At 48.3% G+C, this 20,677-nt stretch overlaps 2 protein-coding genes across 2 annotated transcripts; both read right to left on the bottom strand.

Annotated features, from left to right (window-relative positions):
• Window positions 1-8,961: 8,961 nt before the first annotated feature.
• LOC123091305 (uncharacterized) lies at window positions 8,962-10,416 on the bottom strand. Its single transcript, XM_044512781.1, has 3 exons — window positions 10,292-10,416; window positions 9,478-9,676; window positions 8,962-9,394 (listed from the first exon to the last, which is right to left on the bottom strand). Exons 2-3 carry the CDS (start codon window positions 9,670-9,672, stop codon window positions 9,134-9,136), a joined length of 456 nt encoding a protein of 151 aa, XP_044368716.1. The 5' UTR covers window positions 9,673-9,676; window positions 10,292-10,416; the 3' UTR covers window positions 8,962-9,133.
• Window positions 10,417-11,258: 842 nt separating this feature from the next.
• LOC123091306 (NAC domain-containing protein 71) lies at window positions 11,259-13,687 on the bottom strand. Its single transcript, XM_044512782.1, has 2 exons — window positions 13,096-13,687; window positions 11,259-12,595 (listed from the first exon to the last, which is right to left on the bottom strand). The coding sequence occupies exons 1-2, from the start codon at window positions 13,561-13,563 to the stop codon at window positions 12,059-12,061; spliced, it is 1,005 nt and encodes a 334-aa protein (XP_044368717.1). The 5' UTR covers window positions 13,564-13,687; the 3' UTR covers window positions 11,259-12,058.
• Between the last annotated feature and the right edge of the window lie 6,990 nt (window positions 13,688-20,677).

Raw genomic sequence — 20,677 nt, forward strand, 5'->3', positions numbered from 1 at the left:
TTCTTTATTCCGTGCATCATTACACTGAAGATTTTTGTTAGCCGAACTTTGTTTGGCTACTTGTTCTTGTCCTTGAAGCTTGTCAATTTCTACGGCACAGAACTCATAGGGCAAGAAGTAGGTTCCATTAAATTCAGAAAAATCAAGCACTGTTGTTTTCCTATGCTTGCCATGTCCTTTCTTAATAATGCTTGCCTTGTTGGATTTGATGGATTCAGAATATATACTATTTGCTTCGGCTTTTTCAACCGGAGCATTTTCATGTTTCGAATCATCCTTCTTTTCATTGATACTACCAATTGGCAATGCTTCTTTTATCTGAGCCAATTCTTTTTCTATTTGTTTCTGACGGCGAGCGGCAAAATTAGCTTTAAGCTTTTTCTCAATTTCAGCCCACTCCGGATATGATTGCCCCCCAATGCTTTTAGATTCTTTCGGCAATGATACACGGGTGTTGCTGAAATTTTGCAATTGTGTAGGGGGTGTATAATATGATGTAGTACTAGGTGAAGGCATATGCATTGTTGTAAGACCATACTTTTGCTCGCCAATTTTATCAATTGGCAAAGATTCATCTTCTTGCAAAACTCTAGCTTTTATTGCGGCATAATCAGGAAATAGCCCCTTTTCATGTTGTTCAAGGCAAAGAGCACTAATTCTCTTATTTTGGGCTAAACTCTTCAATGCAGCCACCACTACCTCATCTTCTACAATATTGGGCACAACCGCTCCTGTAAAATTTACATTCATTCGGCTATAACCAGGAAGGTGTGAAGCCGAATTATGAGCATCTACAGTTGTGTATGGTGCCGAAGAATTACTAACAGGAGGTGTAGCATATGACGGTTGAGAGTAACTGGCCAAATAGCCACTAGTAGCATGGTCAATTCTCTTATTCATCGGCATGGTTGGATTACTATATTGCACATTAGCTGCCGATGAATAAAAGGGTGAAACACTTTCATGTATGGCATTGGAAATTCTAACTTGGGGTGTTTCAAATTGATTAATCGAACTCATCATGTTGCTCATCGGCATATGAATTTGCTGGCGCCGATGCATGTGAGTTGGGATACATATGGTGCATGTTACTAAATCATCAGAAGTTGAAGTATATAAATTACGTTGAATCAGCCCTTGCACGTAGTTAGTTGCATGATTGAAAAAATCGAGGTTGGCCGATAGAGTATACTCATTGAACGATCTAGTTACACCATATGAATTATTTGCATCTACATAAAGGGGATTGGGTATTCATATTACTTCGTAGACTGCAAACCCTAGATGACGATCTCTTTGTAGCAAGAACGGGCCGGAGACCATTCGAAGCTTCGTCCCCAGCGGAGTCGCCCAAAAGTGTGTTCACACACAAACACGTCACCGTGTACCTCCAACGCCGAGGGTGAAGCACCGCAGCTCACGTCGAAGGAGACCCGTCCGGAAGCGCGGTACGCAAGCAATCCGGCGGGTGCTTTTGATGACCTGAAACCCCACACGCCCGGGAGAGACCCCGTCATGGTGCGCGGCGGCTATGGACTGCCCTAGGTCGGCCTGACCTCCCCTAAGGCCTCGAGGTTCGCCGTCCTGCAACAAGAAGAACGAACGAAGAACGAGGAAGAAGAAGAACAAGGGAGAGAGATAAAGGTAAAGGTAAAAAGTGGTAGATGATTTGATCGATTGTGTGTTGTTCAATCGGCCGTCACCCCTTAGGTATATAAAAGGCGGCTGGACTTCCCGTGCAAGGAAAAGGCTTGGATTCACGTACAAAACCCTAGTCAAATTCGGATTGGTCTTATCCGAACTTTCCAAAACTGTTCGGTTTAAACTGGCTGCACCTTGCGGATCTTTTTTGTGGTGGTAAACGACCTCGGATGGAAATGAGTCCAAAAGCAATCTTGACCGTTTTGACGATACGAACAATTTTCATGTTGAATGTTTTTTGATCAGAAGTTATCTTGAGGGTCAAATAGCTCGCGCAAAAGATCTGTTTACTCGCGCTACCAATCAGACATGGCGTCTGGTGGAGCGCGCCATATTTCGCCTCGTGACAGGGCTGCACTCCGATTGCTCTAATTTTTGCATGAGAACTCGGATTTGGACGATTTTTATATCAAAATCGATCGTTTCGACGAGACAAAAACAATCTGTGTAGATCATTTTTCCATTTGAGGTCGTCTTGGGGGCTTAATCGGCCAAATTGTACTCTGAATATAAGATCTTAGTACTTTGAGTATAGTTTCGGCCTTCGAGATGAAATCGGACGACGATGACCCAAACTTCAAAGATGTTCATATCAACAATACAGAACTCTTTCATGAAGATCACTTCTCCATTTGAGGCCATCTCAAATAAGTTATTGACCGTGCCAAAATCTGGTGTCAATACTTTGTAGCCTATTGTAGTGCTAAAGGTCTTGTTTATTTTTAGGCAGTTTACGATTGTAGTTGGGCTGGCATTTTGGGCATGTGAATGAAGTTGCATGATCGGTGGGCTAGGGTCAATCGAATTTTTTAGCTGGGGTCAAAGGCAACTTTTATTAACCACACTAGTTTAAAAACTGAATGTTACACATGAGTTTCGTCCCTGGATTGGTTTACAACATTTGTCATGATTTAAAAAACTTAGAAGTTGCCACCTATTAACACTAGGCAGTTGCCGTGTAGCACTACAAAAAGACATGACAAAACAACATGTTCGGGTAAAGAGATAGTTGGCATCTGCTTACAAGCACACTAGGGCAGTTATCGTATACCCTGCAAAACACATGACAACTGACATGTTCGGGTAAAAAAAGAGAGAATTGTCATCTGCTTACAAGCACACTAGGGGCAGTTGTCATGTACGCTGTAAAACACATGGCAACTGGCAGCTTGGATGTGGGAGAGGAGACGAGCGTGTGGGCGAGATGACAGATGTTCACACATCAGCCCTTGTGCGTGAGTGAAAACTAGCATGTGGGAACTGCTAAACGGACACACACCGGCCACTCCATGTGGTGAAACAGACGTGTGGGCGATCGGGTGAATGCCCACACATCTGCCTAGTCCTACGTGGCACCATAAACATGCCCTTTAGAAACGGACGCGCGCGGACGGTCGCGACGCACGCCCTTGTCCCCCCCCCCCCTCCCGTGGCCCATCTGTCAAGGACACTAGCAGTCCCTCCCTCCCAACGCTTCGACCCCCTCTCTCCCTCCCTGCCCCGGCGCCGGCGCCGCCGCTATTTTCCGACCGCCTCCTCACCGCACAGCCCCCGGCCGTCCATACCAAACCACGTGGCCGCCATCACGCCCGCGCTTTCGCCATTTTCGCCGTAGTTTTGGCCGTTGATCGGAGGAGGTTTGGTCGTCGTCGTATTTGCCGGTGGCAGAGGAGACACGACTACCGGCGACATACCACGGCGGCCGCGGCAGCTTCGGACGGCTCCAGAGCGGCCAGTAGCCGGCCGACAACCACCCCTGCTGTGTCGAGGTGATCATCGCGGCCTCTTCGCCACCACGACCGCAAGGTGTTCGAAATTTTGCCGACAAAGATATGGACAGTGGAGATGAGTTCTTCTTCCACCACTTCCTTTGTTCATCGGACGACTCATCGTCGGACGATGAAGATCTTGTGGTGGCTGCACTGGTCGTTCACGACCACATTCAACGGCAGCTTCCTCGGTACAGGGGGTCAGTCCCTGGTCGTGCTCCCAACCTGAACCGCAACAGGGACAGAGGCCATGCCCTGCTCTATGCCGATTACTTTTCCAACAAACCGCTCTTCAAGCAGGATAAATTCCGACGCTGTTTTCCAATGGGAAGGCATGTGTTCAATCGTATCCGAGAGGGAGTGGTTGCTCATGATCCATACTTCGAGTGCAAGACGGATGTCCTTGGCAAGCTTGGGTTCTCCTCTTACCAGAAATGCACCGCGGCCGTCCGCATGCTTGCCTATGGAATTCCAGGCGATCTGGTGGATGAGTACGTGCGTATGAGCGAGACAACATGTTTGATGTCAATGTATAAGTTCTGTCAGGCTGTGATCGAGGTGTTTGGCCCAGAGTACTTGAGGCAGCCAACTGCCGCTGATACACAGAGATTGTTGGCGACCAACGCAGCTAGAGACTTTTCAGGCATGCTTGGCAGCATAGATTGTATGCACTGGGAGTGGAAGAACTGTCCATTTGCTTGGCAGGGCCAGTATAAGGGGCATGTAGGCGAGTGCACTGTCATATTAGAAGCGGTGGCATCGCAGGATCTCTGGATATGGCATTCTTTCTTCAGCATGGCAGGTTCTCACAATGATATCAACGTGCTGCAACGTTCTCCAGTCTTTGCGAGGCTTGCAGAAGCCCGCTCCCCACCTGTCAACTTTGAGATCAACGGCCACCAGTACAATAAAGGATACTATCTAGCTGATGGTATATATCCTCAGTGGTCAACTTTTGTGAAGACAATCTCGAAGCCCCAAGTGAGAAGGGAAAGAGATTTGCCCAAATGCAAGAGAGTGCTAGAAAAGATGTGGAACGTGCTTTTGGTGTGGTTCAATCCCGATGGGGCATCGTTTGATACCCTGCACTGTCATGGGATGAAAGGAAGCTTTGGGAGGTAATGACTGCTTGTGTGATCATGCACAGCATGATTGTCGAGGACGAGCGTGATGACAGTATCTTCGACCAAGGATTTGATTTTCAAGGTGACAATGTTGAGCCCCTGCACCAAGAACCGGCCACGTTTGATGAGTTCTGCCAGTTCCATCGTGAGCTGCGTGATTGGCACACTCATAAGGCTCTTCAAAATGACTCGGTTGAACACGTGTGGGAGCATATTGGCAACCGATAGATATATTGGTTCGTTTTATGTTCATTCAAGGCAATTTCGATTTGGTTGTAAAACTATCTTTATTAGAGAGACAATTTTTATTGGGTTGTAAAACTATTTTAATTTTCAAACAATTAATATTTGGACGTGCACACTTGTTTTCATATAAAAATATGGGCTGGCGGCCGAGATGGGGCAAACGGATGCGGCCGCGCGTTGAACGCAGGACCACCGCATCCCAAAACAGGTCCGGACACGAACAAAATCCGGATAAAATAGATGTTCGTTTGAGGTCACGCGATGGAGTTGGCCTTATACACAAACGGCCATTGGCAGCCGCGAGGCGAGGGCGCGCTGTGCAGCCACCAGTCCCCACATGATCTTCCGTCGCCTCCGCTGGACTACATGATGAGCGGCGGGGCCCGGCCGCCGATGCTCGCGGGATATCCGGGCTCACTATCCGTACGTCGCAGTTGACCGGCCTGTGGGCTGCCGGCTACATGCGCCGTCACATGCCTCCAGTGTATTTCCCCAAGAAAGATGCCCGATCACATGATACTGAATCTATAGTTGCAGGGTGGAGCATCGCACGTATAATTAGTTTATGTGCTGCCCACGTGCGACCGGAACGTGCATGCATGGCCCTGCATGGAAACATGGTATGGGTTGTCCTAACAACCTCGTTCTAACCACATTGCATGCATTGCTAGGAGCACTTACCGTCGGGACAGCAAATCCGACCTCTTAAACGAGCGTGGACGCGTTCACAAACAGTGACCGGCCGAGGCTCAAATTTGCTCCTCCGCATCCGAGTTTTTCACATTTCATCCCCTAGTTTCGTAAAAGAAATACTACGGGCTCGTTCTGAAACTATCCAGCTCCAAACTTCTCAAACTCTGAGAGTGGCTCCAGCCCGAACGCTTTTGCTCCAGGAAGCTAAATCCACAAAGCGATCCTGGGCCGTAGTGTAATTTGGTGAAGTGAGGGAATCCCAGCTCCACGTTTTCTCAAATCTGGAGTTGCTCTTATTTACCAGCAGTATGCCATCGCAAAAGAAGACGGTTTGCACCTGGTCTTCCTCGCTCAAACAGGTATGGTCCACCAGCACCTCGCAGATATCTCCCCCTCTTTCTCATGTTCCCACCGGCACGCCCGCGTCCCCCTTCGCCGGCCTGAACCTCCCTTCCGTTTACAGGTTCGGCCTTCCTAGGAAGATTCCCGCTAGTTCCCGTCCTCATCGCCGCTAGTCCCATTGTAAGCGAGGGGCGGCGACCCCACTGGCGCCCGAGCAACCCTACCAAGCCATGGGCCGAAACGGCCTCCTTCGGCCAGTTCAAGAAGGGGCGCCCAACATACCAAGCGAAGGAAGAAGTCAGGACAACGCCGAACGCTTTTCTGTTCGCCAGCTAAAGCGTGAAGCTGGATGGAGAAGCTGGATTTTCATATTTTGAGAAGCTTGGAGAGGTTCAGAACAGTCCCTACGTACTACCCTAACTAAGCTTCATCGTCGGAGATGTCGACGGCGTCGGTGCCGGGCGGCAGCTAGATGGTCGCGTGGGAGGGCTCCGACTCCTTGTCCTCATCCGTAGACGCGAGCATTTCGTCGAAGACCATGGTGTGCTCCGCCTCCGCCTCCTGCAGACGGCGACGGTTGGCCTCCGCCTCCACTTCTGACCGGAGGGAATCGAGGATCGTCTACTGCTCCGCATGCAGATCCGCGTCCCCGGCGTCCCCCACATCCCCCTCCTCCTCCTCCTCCTCCCCCAAGTCCTCCTCCGGATTCACCGCGTCCGGAAGCAGCCCCACGGTGATTCGGGCATCGCGCCTTGCCCGAATCTGCTCAAGGAGCTGCAGCCGGCGCTCCGGCGTTACATATGGGTAGCTCCTTACTCAACGGCGTAGAGGCATGGCTACTAGTGGTGGCGGACGACGAGTGAAAAATGGCGGCGATGGCGGACGGGAGGGGGGAAATGTGGACGGTTAGGGTGTCGGTGCCGGCGGTCGGCTTAAATAGCCGGGCTAGGCACTGCGCGGCCCGCTGAAGCGGTGCCACACAGCGCCATCGGTCCAACAGAGAAGACGACGTTCGGACCGCGGGGTTTCATAGTGTTTTCCCCCTGTGGGACCCCATCATCAGTCTGCCGTGGCGGACGCGCCCGGGCTCCCCCATATCCACCCCATATTTGGATACGATGAGTGCCGGTCAACTCGGGTGTTTGAGACTCGTTTGAGGAGCTCCCCTGGGTCGCATTTTCGTGACCGATCACTGACCGGGCCGTCCGCCCGGGCTTTTGTGGCCGGTTTGGGGAGCTCGGTTGTAGCTGCTCCAACACCCTTGTTGTATCTGCATTGCAGGCACCGATTATGCACGACATTCGTGATTATTCTATAGATTATCTATTATGCATCTCTGAATATTTGATCTTGAGTTTCTGGATGAAAACCATAAATCAGACTCTTGTAGTGACTATTAAAGGAATTGCTAGGAGTTTGTTTGGACGTGATGTTTGGATGAAAACCCACTAACTGACCTTCGATGGTTGGATTCAGCGATGACGGCACTTATATGTTGTTTCCGAGGCGTTGCCGTTGGAGAACGTTCCTCGTAGTCCTTGTGTTGTTAAAAGATAATTAGTGCCATTGATCGTTGTCTTGTCGCTTTGAGGTCTTTTCTTTTCCTCCATCTAAGCATAGTTATGGTCCGGTATGGTAGACATGTGATTATTTTTGTGTGTGTGTTACTGTTGATTGTGTACATCCTAATGGTGTGGAGGTTGTGTGTATGCACATTATGTTTGTATCCTTGAGGCAACAATATTACTCAATAAAAAGCAATCTTTACCGTAAAAGAAATCTTTATTGTAACATAACATGTTTAGCTAGCTTCTTGTACCACATTATCTTTTTGCAACTATTGTTATGTGCGAGTGCCCTGCCATAGATACAACGATTGCTAAAAAATGGATGTTCCACCGTAGGTAGAGTAAATTTACATTTGGATGCATGAGTTTTTCCTAAATACAGGAATAGTTCCAAGGTGCTTAATCAAGACAATATATAATTACAAACCGCACACTTTAGTCATCCCCTCCATAACAACCTATCCGCTGTCCAAAACTTGAACCTAGGAGGCGCCCACGGCAGAATACTGGTATACCGAGGATCATGGTGAAGTTCATACCAAGAAATTTGGTTTCGTAGATTGAGGAGCCGGGATACTCGCCTAGAGTAGTAAAATGAGTGCTATGACAGTTCTTGTCCAGCTCGTCTGGAGTAAAATGAGTGCTATAAAGGCTCTACCAAAGATTTGTATAATCTATCTAATTTGTGTAGATATTTTGTGCTTGGAAATGGTGGATCTTCAACATAAAAAAGATTGCCCATTAAACTAGGTTATGTTGTACCTAAAACTCTGCTTCGAAGCATGAAAATGGTCAGGATCATGCTTTCTGAAACATGTACGATTTTATTTGTAACTTTCAGAAATTTGCTATGAGTTCACTTGAAACTATTTTCGGAAACTTAAAACATAAAACCTGCTTTAAACTTAGTACTATATGCAGATAATTTCTGAAAGTGTTCCTACCTACGTGCACTTGGCTGAATTTCGTGTTTTGACCCTTTTTGCAAACAAAATCAAGATCTGACCCTCGTTCGAAAAAAAATCGGGATTTGACCCTTTTGCTACCGCCAGAGCCCCTGGTGGTAGGGTTAGACAGGCTACCGCCAGATACCCTGGCGGTAGGGTGTGACGGAGGGAGACGGGGGCCGTCACCGCGCGCTGACGTGGATAAGTACCTTACCGCCAGACAACCAGGCGGTAAGCTGTCTAACCTTACCGCCAGGGGCTCTGGCGGTAAGGTGTGGCAGGGTTTTGCCGTGCATGCCTTCTGTAACGAGATATGCAAGCGTCCTGGCGGTAGGTTCACCCTACCGCCAGGGCTCACGGCGGTAGGTTGTCTGACCCTACCGCCAGGGAGCCTGGCGGTAGGGTCCTGTGTTTCGTGTAAAATTTTGTAGACATAAGAAGTTTGATCACATCCAAATAGTGTGATCACAATTTCATAGAAATATGCAAGGGCCCTGAACATAAGAACCAATAGGCACAATTTCATAGACATAAGCATAATTAGTTTTGCCATTACAGATTAAGAAACAAGTACCAAATAACATAGTTTGATCATAATTTCATAGACATAAACATAACATAGTTTGATCACAATTTCATAGACATAAACATTACATAGTTTGATCACATCCAAATAGTTTCACGAAGCCAAAATAGGTAGCAATCAAACATGACGATCATCAGCAGCCACACGCATATATAGTTTAGATGATATCGATGACGATCATCATCTTCAAGCCTTGACGGTTGGTCTTCCTGATAGTAATAAGGATGGCCTGTCCAACATGAAGATTCTTGTCAACGAGGAAGCTCTTCCACCCATCTGTGCTTAAATGTGTGCGACCGTCCGTTTCCACGCTGTACGCACAAGTAGTGACGGGGTCCCTTGCGGTAAGGCGTATTCCAGCATAGCCTTCTTCATCAGCCTCGATGCCACAACTCTCAGATAGGCTCTTTGGCAATTTCTGAATAAGAAAAATATATCAATTGATAAGTATGGATTATTTAAACTATTAACAATTCCTTGGATTCTACACTAATAACATACCATGACATGTCGATCGATCATGGTACTTGTCAGACGGGTCACGAATGGCGCCCCGATCAACTCAGCACGTGGCAGAAAGTTGTCCCATAGGTTGCACACCTCCCGTTCGCTCAGCCTCACTCTTTGAGCACAGATGGCTTCCTCAAGTGGGTCTTCATAGTCATCATCCTCATCAAGTGGTGGTGGTGGCGCCATGTTCCTTATATAAGCATTGATTGGATAAAGTTAATTAAACATCAATATTTGTTCTAATGCAAGCAAAACAAATATCTACAATATTCACACAATAAATCATCACATATGGCTATAAGAAAGACTAAACCTAGGGTTCATCATATCAACTAGAGAGGGTTCCTCGTATGGCTATATGAAAGACTAAACCTAGGGTTCATACATTTGCAACTATATGAAATAGAAATACACACATTTTCACACTATGCATTAACAACCTACCAATTTTGCAAAACATACATCTTCACAAATTTGCAATACATTAACCATCTACGAATTTTGTTATGCCTTTATCCTCACAATCTTGCATTCAACATACAGAAAGATTTCTTATAAAATTCATATATACATGACAAAATAAAATGGACCAACATATATGCATTCACCAACATATCCTCACATATCTTGCAATTGTTTCACCCACACATCCTCACATAGGCCTACTACTAAATCATATACTCCTAAACAACTAAAACATCATAAAAAAATCAACACCAAAACCTAGGTTGCACCTAGTGCCAAAAATAACTTCAGAAATAAAAAACCATCGCGAAAACTGATTGGAGGGAATGGAGGAGCTTACCGGCCTCTTCGATTTGCCCCAAAGATCCGCGAAAATGGTGGAGGGAAGAGGAAGATCGAGGGAGGGGATCGGGATGAGGAGAGAGGCGGCGCTCGACTCTGTTCGAGTCGAGGGGAGGAGGAAGAACGGGCTGGTGGGTGGGGTAGGGCCCGCCCGCAGCATCACTTGCCTCTTCGGTACCTACCGCCACCACCTCGGGCGGTAGGCCACCGAACCCTACCGCCTCAGACTGTGGCGGTAGGCCCTTTCCCCTGTCAGTACACGCCGACGGCCGTCAGTCGCCGTTAGAGGGCCTACCGCCACTGATGATGGCGGTAGGACGTGCAAACCTACCGCCGGCCCTCCTGGCGGTAGTCAAAAGGGTCAGATCCCGAAATAGTTTCAGACAGGGGTCAGATCTCGAATTTCTTTGTAAAAAGGGTCAAAACACGAAATTTTGCCCGTGCACTTCAGCAGGGCATACAGCCATGACTCGAGATGCCCCTCAGCAAGAGCCAAAAGAGAAGGCATCACACTTTGAGTACATGATGATGCCCCTTTATAGTTCAAAAGTTGCCTGAATGCATGACGTCTCTCCATGTAGTCGCATGACTAGATTCAGAACCAATAGACACAATTCACAAAGGACAGAGCAGCAGCCTCTCTCTAATTCAGGTGTGAGTGCTTTTAACTTTCAGTGAGATTTTGATTTCATTGAATTTCAATAGATACTGAAAGAATTACGTTTTAGCCAAAAACATTTCATGTAGAACTCAAATATTTTTCAAAATATTTTCCAAAAAGTTCAAATATTTAATTGAATTCAAAAGAATATTTTGGTGATTTGGCTGAAGTGCAAACCGAAATCACTGAATTTCGATGATTTCGGTTGGTGCTAAAAATTTTCTGAAACTGAAATTGAAAAACTTGTGTGACCGTGCAAGCAAAGATCAGCCGGCGCAGGACAAAAGCAAAATGAGGCCATAGATAACTACAATTGACATCCCTGTTTAATTATTACGACAATTGCATTACAAAATTGGCGTTCCAGGTCACCCGAGAGACCACCACTGAAAGCGACTCTATCACATCATCTTCGCAATTACAATTACATGACACAACAAAAGTCGAATTATTACGACAATTGCATTACAAAATTGGCGTTCCAGGTCACCCGAGAGACCACCACTGAAAGCGACTCTATCACATCATCTTCGCAATTACAATTACATGACACAACAAAACCTAAAAGCGTCAGCCAACTGCCACGACACTGAACCAAAGTCCTTCGAGAAGAAAATAATAACCCGAACCAACTCTACACTAGCTACACAACACGATCCACAGCTCCTGAACCCAAAACTTCAGCTTCTTTTTCTTGTTCGACCTCTACTTCTAATTTGGAATGTACTACCACAACAAAAGTCGAAATATTACCTGACGGCTACCTGACCATGCATGCTTGCCATGTCCAAGCGGCGGCCAAAGTGCAGGGGCAGCAGGGCACATGGTACAACGATCCTAGCTTGTACCACCAAGTCGCCCAAATGCCACCCAAAACCTGACGAGGCTAACACCTGGTATGTACGTACGTTTGGGAAAACTCTGCATCCGACCCCCGATCGATCGATCGATCTAGGGGTATCAGATTTGTGCGGGTTAATCCTCACTAAGTTTTCTCTAATCTGCATTGGTTTGGGAAGCTTGCAAACCGAATTACACGAGACCTGATGAACATGTTAGTGGGGGGCTGCTGAGGAGGAGGAGTCTGACGGATGCTGCCTTCATTCAGAACGGTTTCTGCAGGTACGTGAGCATGTCGCCGAACGCGGCGGCGTCGCGGGCGAAGGCGCCCGGCGAGGGCGGGTCGAAAATCAGCGAGCCGTCGATGACGAACCCGTCGTCGTCTATGACGCCGCCCCAGTCGTCGCCCGGCCACCCCCCGGCGAGGCCGGCGGCGTGCTGGCTCTCCGCGTAGTCCATGTCGCTCGGGAAGTCGGGCGACGGCGAGGACAGCGCGCGCTCCGAGGAGCTGGAGTCCGTGTGCAGGCGCGGCATGGAGTGGTTCGAGTTCGAGTCCCGGTCCGCCGACCCGGACCGGTCGAAGCAGAGCATCTCCGTGGCCGGCGGCGACGGCTGCTGGTAGAACCCGTAGTCGGACAGCTCGACCTTCATCGCTGGCCCAGCGTGGTACTGGCCTTGCCGCGGGATCTTGGCAGCCGGCGGCGGCGCCGGCTTAACGTCGGCGACGTCGGAGTCCGGCGTGTCGTACCGCTCGATGACGCCCTTCTTGTTGTAGATTCGGCAGAGCACCCAGTCATCCAGCTGCAAAGATCAGGAGGAGAAAAGTCTCAGCGACGGCGATAGATCGATCGAGCAAGATTTTTTATTTGAAAAGTAACTAAAGCTAGTGTACGTGTACGTGGACGGGAGATGGGGAGGGCGGGCGATGAGGCGGGCGCCGTTGTCTCCATCCCGTGGTGCGTGAGCCATGACGCCATGCGACCGCCGCAATTGCTTTCCGCACGTCGCTGCCAAACTACAGGCTGTGACGAAAGGGACAACTTGAGCGTGCTGCAACTTTGACCCTTTTCCCTTGTTCTTTTTCGCATGGCCACGACGCACCTAACCTGCCAATTGACTTTTCTAAAGCTAAAATACAGCTTGCTATTTCAAGAAAGATCTCTCGCTTGATTTCTATACTAAATGCACGGTAAATCTCTCGCTAATGCTAAAATAGGAAGGGATTAAACGAGACAGCCAAGCATCAGCGCAGACTGACAGAGAGGGGACGGGGGCGGTGGGCAGGCAGGCAAGGTGGTTACCCTGAGAGCGTTGTTGGACTTCTTGCGGGCGGCGGCGGAGCGGTCGACGTCGGCGAGGCGGTACTCGTGCATGATCCAGTTGGTCTTGACGCCCTTGGGGGGCTTGCCGGCGTAGAAGACGAGAGCCTTCTTGATGGCCACGGGGCGCGGCGACCCCACGGGCTTGTCGGCGCCCGTGGCCTTCCAGTACCCGGTCCCGGCGGCGCGGTTCGGCCGCGACCCGTTGGGGTACTTGCGGTCCCGCGGCGAGAAGAAGTACCACTCCTTGGAGTCCGGCCCGCCTCCCGCCGCCTTCTCCGGCAGCCTCCACGGCTCGAACTTGTACAGGTCGACCTCGGCGATCACCGGCGCGGCGATGGGCAGGCCGCCGCACTTGCGGCACAGGTAGTACATCACCAGCTCCTCGTCCGTGGGGTGGAACCTGAACCCCGGGGGCAGCTGGAGAGCGCCGTCGAAGCCGTAGTCCATTCGCGTCCGGTGAACGGGGGGTTGAGCTCGGAGGGAGCGCTCGGGAGATTGGTTATCAGTGAGGCGGCGGCTGGTTCGGCTGATCGGCGGCGGCGGCGGCTCGAGCTTGGGGGGGGGGGGGGAGATTTGGAATGGAACATAAGCTCGCCGTACCTGCCCGTATATATAGGCGGAGGTGCCGACGCGTGTCGACGGGCGGACGGGGAGGGCAAGATGTGACGCACGTGCAAGTTGGGAGAGGAGGGGGCTGGTTGACTGTAGGATTATAGGTCACGTGTCGATCATCGGACGGGCGACGAGACGTGTGAGCCGTCGGATGAAGGCGTGGGGCCAGAGGGGGAGCTCAATTGTCATGGATGACGTCAGCAGTTATGTCGCCGTCTGGGATGGCGAGGGAGCATCCGAGCCCGTGAGATATGACGAGGGCGGTCCGTAGTACTCCTGCCTGTGTGGTGGGGCCCAGGGTTAGGAAGGGAGGCATGTTGCGCGGGGCCCACGAGGTGCTTGCGCCCCTTGGGATAATTGTACGGGTCGTCGAGATTCCCATCGTCCACTTGGTCGATCTCTCAGCTCGTAGGGTAAAAAAAAAAAAAGTGTTTCGTTGCGGATTCCGCGGATTTCAAGTTTAAAACTTGCATCGATCGCCACCGTCGATGATATCTAGGCGCCTTGTGGTCAGCTTTTAGGGTAGGTTAAAATCGTCTTCTGATTGAAATCTGTATTGTCACGTACTCCTAGGCGACTAAGTGCCCGGTAGGTGTAGGTCCCTAGGGTAACTTTTTGGGCAAGTTTAATCTTTCTGCTTTTTTGTGCAATGGTAAATCTAATCTTTCGAAACAGATTTAAACCTCAGCGAGAAGATCGAAAGATATAAAGTAAATTAAAGACACACCCTAAAAAATAAAAAAAAATCTGACGATAATCGAAAGTACTCCACAAAGCACGTCAAGCATAATAAAAAAAATGTATTTTCACCCCTAACCTTAGGCAGCTAGGATAAACTCTCTCCTCCAAGCGTCACCGACGAGCCCGTGGATTCGCCTCTACCCTGCCAGCCGCTCTGGTTGCCGATGGCGGAGAGTAGAACTCCGGTGCCTCTGCTCCAGTGAGTAGTTAAATCAGTGTTTTTTTAGTCCCCGCACACGTGGCGTTTCAGGCGAATGGTGGCGCTTCTTCTTTCTTCCGGGCTCCTCCTTGAGTTCATCTGTGTAGATGCAGTCGACGAAAATACGGCATAGATTCCTGCCGTCTTCTTGGGGCGGCGAGTTTAAGGTTTCTCGTCCTGTCGCGAGATTTGGTGTCATGTGATTCGGATCTATTTAAGGGCTCAATGGCGACAAATGCGGCTCCAGGGCACTGCGCAGTAAGACTTCCGAACTGCCATCGACAAGGTCAAGCCAGCTCTAGTGAAGAGAGGCTAAAACGGCACGGCACGGGTCGTTCTGGTCGCAGTAGTGGCCGTTCAGTGGTTTCGGAATCTCAATGTTATTTTCAATACGTCTGAGATCTTTGTATTTCTGGTGAACTTTTATAACAGATCCAGACATTTTCACTAAAAAAAGAAAAATATAATAAAAATCATATCAAGATCCATAGATCATCGAACGACCAATATCGTCGCTAAAATGAGCCATTAACGCACCACTATTACCGCTCCATTTTACTGATGTTGGTTTGACCTTCTCGATGATAGCTGGAAAGTCTTCAAATATGTGTCTCTAGGATCAACACTCTAGAGTAGTCGTCATCGTCGTTGAACCCTTGACTTATCTAAAGCGCCTAACGTCAAATAGACAAAAACTTAGTGGACATAATAATGTATTGGTGCCCGGGCTATCTGAGCCCGGGCATGAACAGTAAGGCTGCAAAAAAAAACTCTAGTTTTTTATGCAAGATGCTCAAATGCGTGATATTCGTGCAAAATTTCATGAAGTTTGAACATTTGAGGAGCTCGTGGCAAAAAAAAAGTTCATGTGTTGTGAGAAACATTTGAAAACAACACTGCTCACGCACGATACTGTCTTTTTTGCCGCGTGCTCCTTGAATTTCCAAAATTCACGAAATTTTGCACAAACATCACACGCATACGCATCTAGCTTGTAAAAATATTGATTTTGGCACCAAACTGGATTCTCGCATAGTCTATTTCCGCCGCCTCCAACGTAGCCAGCCGCCTCCTCTCCAAAACTAGGGTTCTTTACCTCCCACCGGCGCCGGTGCCGGTTCGTCCCGTCTCCAGTGGCCTTAGGGCCATGGAGGCGGAGTGGATCTCGGCCCTTGCTGGTGGGAGGGCTCCGCTTTCATATCTTTTTTCGAGCTTTGTTAGGGTTTGCGTCCTGCTCAGGAAGGCGAAACGGCGACGGCTCCCTGAAGATGGAATAAAGCTCTCCCCGTCTAGTCGCCGTTCCGGTGATGTGTGTAGCATCATCGGTGGGCGTGTGCAGGTGTGTCTCCGGCGGATTTGTCTTTGGTGGATTTGCTCGGATCTGTTCGTCGTTCGTCTTCGTTCGTGTGTCTTCAGGTTGGATCCTTTTGATCTACACTCTTCATCTGCGGCGGTTGTTGTTCTGGTGCGTTGGTTCCATGGGGCCTTAGCACGACGAGTTCCCGACTGTTTGCTACAACAATGTTTGCCCGGCTCTGGCGAGGGAGGGGCGATGACAGCGGCGCGCCTTCGGCTCGCTTCAACGCTTGTAGTCGTCGCTAGGTGGTCTACGGTTCTGGCTGTAATTTTTATTATTTTTAGCGTCCGTTGTACTATCATGATTGAAGATGAATAGATTGAAAGTTTTTTTGAAAAAAAAAGAAGTGGATTCTCGCATAATAATCCGCTACAATATCAAAATAGCCAAAGCAATAGACCCAGAAAATAGAGGACGTGGGCTCTGTGCCATGTTCCGTTTGTCGTCAGCTTGTGGTCAGCTTTTAGCTTATTTCAAGAATTCGTTTCAACCAATGATTGTTGAGGTGCATATTTAATTATTTGGTACAAAAATGACACTGTTCGAAAGTGTTTTTTACTTAAATCTAACAATACCTGTTCTGCATCTCTAATTCACATCTCAATACAAAAACTTTTGGCCTAGGCTCTGTGCCATGTTCTATTTGTCGTCAGCTTGTGGTCAGCTTTTAGGGTATTTCAAGAATTTATTTCAACCAATGATTATTGAGGTTTAACTATTTGGTACAAAAACTATAGTGTTGGAAAGTGTTTTTCTACTTGAATCTAACAATATCTGTTCTGCATCTGTAATTCACATCCTAATACCCCCGTGAGAAAAAAAGAATTCACATCCCAATACAGAAACTCTTGGCCTAGGGGATGGTAGGCTCCGTGCCATATTGTACTTGTCGTTTGATCAGCTGAATTTACCATAATCCGTTCCTCCCTCGTAGTGTAAACTGCATTACCCAGAGGGATACTTTAAATTTCATGCCGGCCGGTTTTTTCATGCGAGTCAGGCAGTCAAATAACTCAAACTTAGCCCACCAGAGCCTGGTTGGACTTCATGTAGCCTACCAAAAAGGTCCCAGTGTCTCGTACTGCACGAGTTTGACATGTTTATTTTCTTTTCAAATATGTATTCCCTCCGTCCGAAAATACTTATCATCAAAATGAATAAAAAGCGATGTATCAAGAACTAAAATACATCTAGATACATTTCCTTCTATGCATTTTGATGACAAGTATTTCCGGACGAAGAGAATACTAATGGAAGCGCTATGAACCAAAGCGGTCTTGAGACCTCTCACAATGCATTGGTGCTAAAGTGGGAAGCTAAGTGCATTAAAATGCTTAGCAACTAATATCCCCAATGCATCGGTGCTTAGGTTTTGTAGCTAAGCCTCATTTATTTAATTGTTTACTAATAAAACTCCTTCATGTATTGGTTGGTAGTCTTTTTGCCTAGGTCCACGTGTTTAGCATTGATTTTTATTGGGGTCATCATAATACTCTTTCTTCTCTTTAATTGCTTTGTCACATCATTATTTTATCTATGGGGCGTCCTTAACACTTATACACCATGAAGCACTAGAAAGGGCCTGAGCGGTGCGTGCATGCATGGTCCATCCCTGAGTCCTCGGTAAGCGCAAGGCAGCGGCACAGAGCAACGGCGTGTGCGACCGTGCGAGGTCGCATGTACGCAGGGCCATGCATGTTCGCGTGTGCGACACGTAAACTGTTGCGACGCGATGGTGCGGCTAGATTGACCCATGTGACCATGTACTTCGTCCTAGAGATATCCATGTGACGCTCACGCATGTGGCCAGCGCTGCACCAGCACCCAACTGTACGGTCAGCGACGGCGACGGCGACCAGGGGATAGCATCCTCGCGACGAGTCGCGAATCTCCATCCCGCCAGCAAGCGCTGTATGTCCCCGGGGCGAGACCGCCGAGACGAGCTGCACGCGCGCGGCCGGCGACGTGGACTCGCCCGCCGCTTTTGGCTCAGCGCAGACGGGCCTCGTGGAGTCGGGGTGGCCGAAAGGCAGCTTGCACATGACGTGGCTCACGCTACGTCACCGTGCGACATGCACTTATACCCGGACCGGAGGCCAGCTGTCTCCCGTCGAGCTAGCCCGGGCAGTCGGCAATTCCGCACGCGGCGCTGGACTTTTTGCACTGCGGCGAGTCGCCGGCGCGAGGTGCGAGTCAGCGACGCATCGTTGCGTAGCGTTGTCCCACGCGTCCGGTGGCAAAGCGCCCGCGCGCGTGCATATCCGCTGTCTCTCTCTGTGCAGCCTCTGCACCGCCTACTTGTTTAAACGGCCATCGCGTATCACTTTGTGCGACGCCGTTCGCTTTACACGAGTATAAATTATTACTGGGACGCTAACCATACGCGGCGATCCTGCGTCCCTGACCCGATCGACACAGGCCTCGCGACGGTTGCCCTGCTGACTGAAACATGTACGTGGGGCCTCGGGTGATTTGGGCCTACTTGGCATAAACAGCATGCTCCTCGATAAGGTGTGAGTGATCAGGTGAGATGGAAAACAAAGGCACTTGGCTGTTGGTTTGACGCGGCGGGCATGAGCCGCCATGATGCCTTTGTAGTTTCACGTCCACGTCGATCTTAATTTTGTATGCGCGCCCTGTCGGGCGAGATGGACCTTTGTGGCGTTCTTTAACTTTAACAATGTGCAGTGTATCTGCCTCTTGGCAATGGACAACAGATTCCTAGTAGTTCCTGCGGGGCTACCAAGAGACGTGGCGATTAAAGTCTTCTGGTTTCTCACCACTTATCAAATCAGTATGGGCGTGTTTGCCAGCCGTAGCAGCTGGGTCTGGCTAGCTCAAACCTGACTCACACGAGGTTGGTTGAGCAAATGCAATCTTTATTGCAACATCTGCATATTGTTTGGTTGTCCGTATCTAGTTTTCACGCATTAGAGGATAGCTTAGCGCACGGTGTTTGGTTGCTCGCATTGTCTGAACTCACACATAAGCACGTTGTTTGGTTGCACGCATGGTGCTAGGTGTGCTAACCTTCTACCCTATATGATGAGGTTACCTTACACATGCTCACATCTAGCACACCAACGCCACACCACTGCAATGACGACGAACTGCACAATGATGATGAAGTTCTTCACCACAAGGCGCGGTGCCGCCTTGGCAACTGTAACGCTGCCAACTTCAACCACGCCAGCTGTGTGCTTTTGCACGTACTTGGCGTAAGCTTCTTCTGCCACCAACCTAGTCTTAAACCTTTTATGGCCATTGTTGTTGTAAGATGTCACTTGTTCACTGCAAGCTTTTCATGAACTGTAAACCCCTGGTGCCTTTCCGACGAACACCGCATACCATTTGTCCAGCAGTGCACAAGAGCAACATTTGAAGCAGCAAGCAAAAAAACAATCAAGAAACAAGCAATGGAGTAGAAGTAGTAAGCAGCATGATCATATGGCATAGCAAGTTCTAACCTAGCACTATATAGTGTCATCCTACTACCACATCCAAAAGAGGGTGTCATCCTACCACCGCAAGTTTACGATCATCATGAGGGGTTAGTATACACCACATCAACAAAATATACATACTATCAAACAGTTTTCAAGCCCTACTCGAGGACGAGCGGAAATTAAGCTTGGGGATGCTTGATATGTCTCCAACGTATCTATAATTTTTTATTGTTCCATGCTATTATATTATCTATTTTGGATGTTTTATATGCATTAACATGATACTTTATATTATTTTTGGGACTAACCTATTAACCTAGAGCTCGGTGTCTGTTTTTGTTTTTTCCTTATTTTTGAGTTTTACAGAAAAGGAATATCAAATATAGTCCAAACGGAATAAAACGTTCGCGATGATTTTTCTTAGACCAAAAGTCATCCATAAAACTCTTCGAATTATCGGTTTGGATTGGCCAACTAGATTGGTTTTTTCTTGCAATGGGAGAGGTGCTTAGTTTTGGGTTCAATCTTGCGTGATTTCACCCAGCGACAAAGTAGGGGTAGTGAGACACGTATTGCATTGTTGCCATCAAGGATAACGAGATGGGATTTTCATCATATTCCTTGAGTTTATCCCTCTACATCATGTCATTTTACTTAATGCGTTACTCTGTTCTTTATGAACTTAATACTCTAGATAGAGGCATGAGTCGGTCTACTTGACACGGACGCGATGCCTATATGCATAATCATTCCCTTGAAATATCGTCATAACTTTGTGTTTTTCTATCAATTGCTCGACAGTAATTTGTTCACCCACCATAGTATTTTCCTTCAAGAGAAAAGTCTCTACTGCAACATATGGCCCCTGGGTCTATTTTCCATCATATATTTTCAGATCTATAAACCAAAAAACCCAAAAATACCTTGTTTCAATGTATTTACTTTACTTTTATTTTATGTTTAACTAATATTTTTTATCTATCTCCATCACATCTCAGCATTGCAATTGACCGTGAAGGGATTGACAACCCCTTTATTGTGTTGGGTGCAAGTGTTTGATTGTTTGTGCAGGTGCATTGATTGGAAACTTGCTTGTGCCTCAAACTGTATTGATACACTTGTTCTCTAGCTGAGGGAAATACTTATCTCTACTTTGCCGCATCACCCTTTCCTCTTCAAGGAAAAAACCAACAAAAGCTCAAGAAG

Source organism: Triticum aestivum, chromosome 4B (genome assembly GCF_018294505.1).
Source record: "Triticum aestivum cultivar Chinese Spring chromosome 4B, IWGSC CS RefSeq v2.1, whole genome shotgun sequence".
Classification (NCBI taxonomy): Eukaryota; Viridiplantae; Streptophyta; class Magnoliopsida; order Poales; family Poaceae; genus Triticum; species Triticum aestivum.

Coding starts and splice junctions, on each gene's coding strand:
- LOC123091306 (XM_044512782.1), bottom strand. CDS start 13,563: ATGGACTACGGCTTCGACGGCGCTCTCCAGCTGCCCCCGGGGTTCAGG. Junction 12,596..13,095: donor AGTCCAACAACGCTCTCAGG/GTAACCACCTTG, acceptor TGATCTTTGCAG/CTGGATGACTGGGTGCTCTG.
- LOC123091305 (XM_044512781.1), bottom strand. CDS start 9,672: ATGGCGCCACCACCACCACTTGATGAGGATGATGACTATGAAGACCCA. Junction 9,395..9,477: donor TGATCGATCGACATGTCATG/GTATGTTATTAG, acceptor TTTCTTATTCAG/AAATTGCCAAAGAGCCTATC.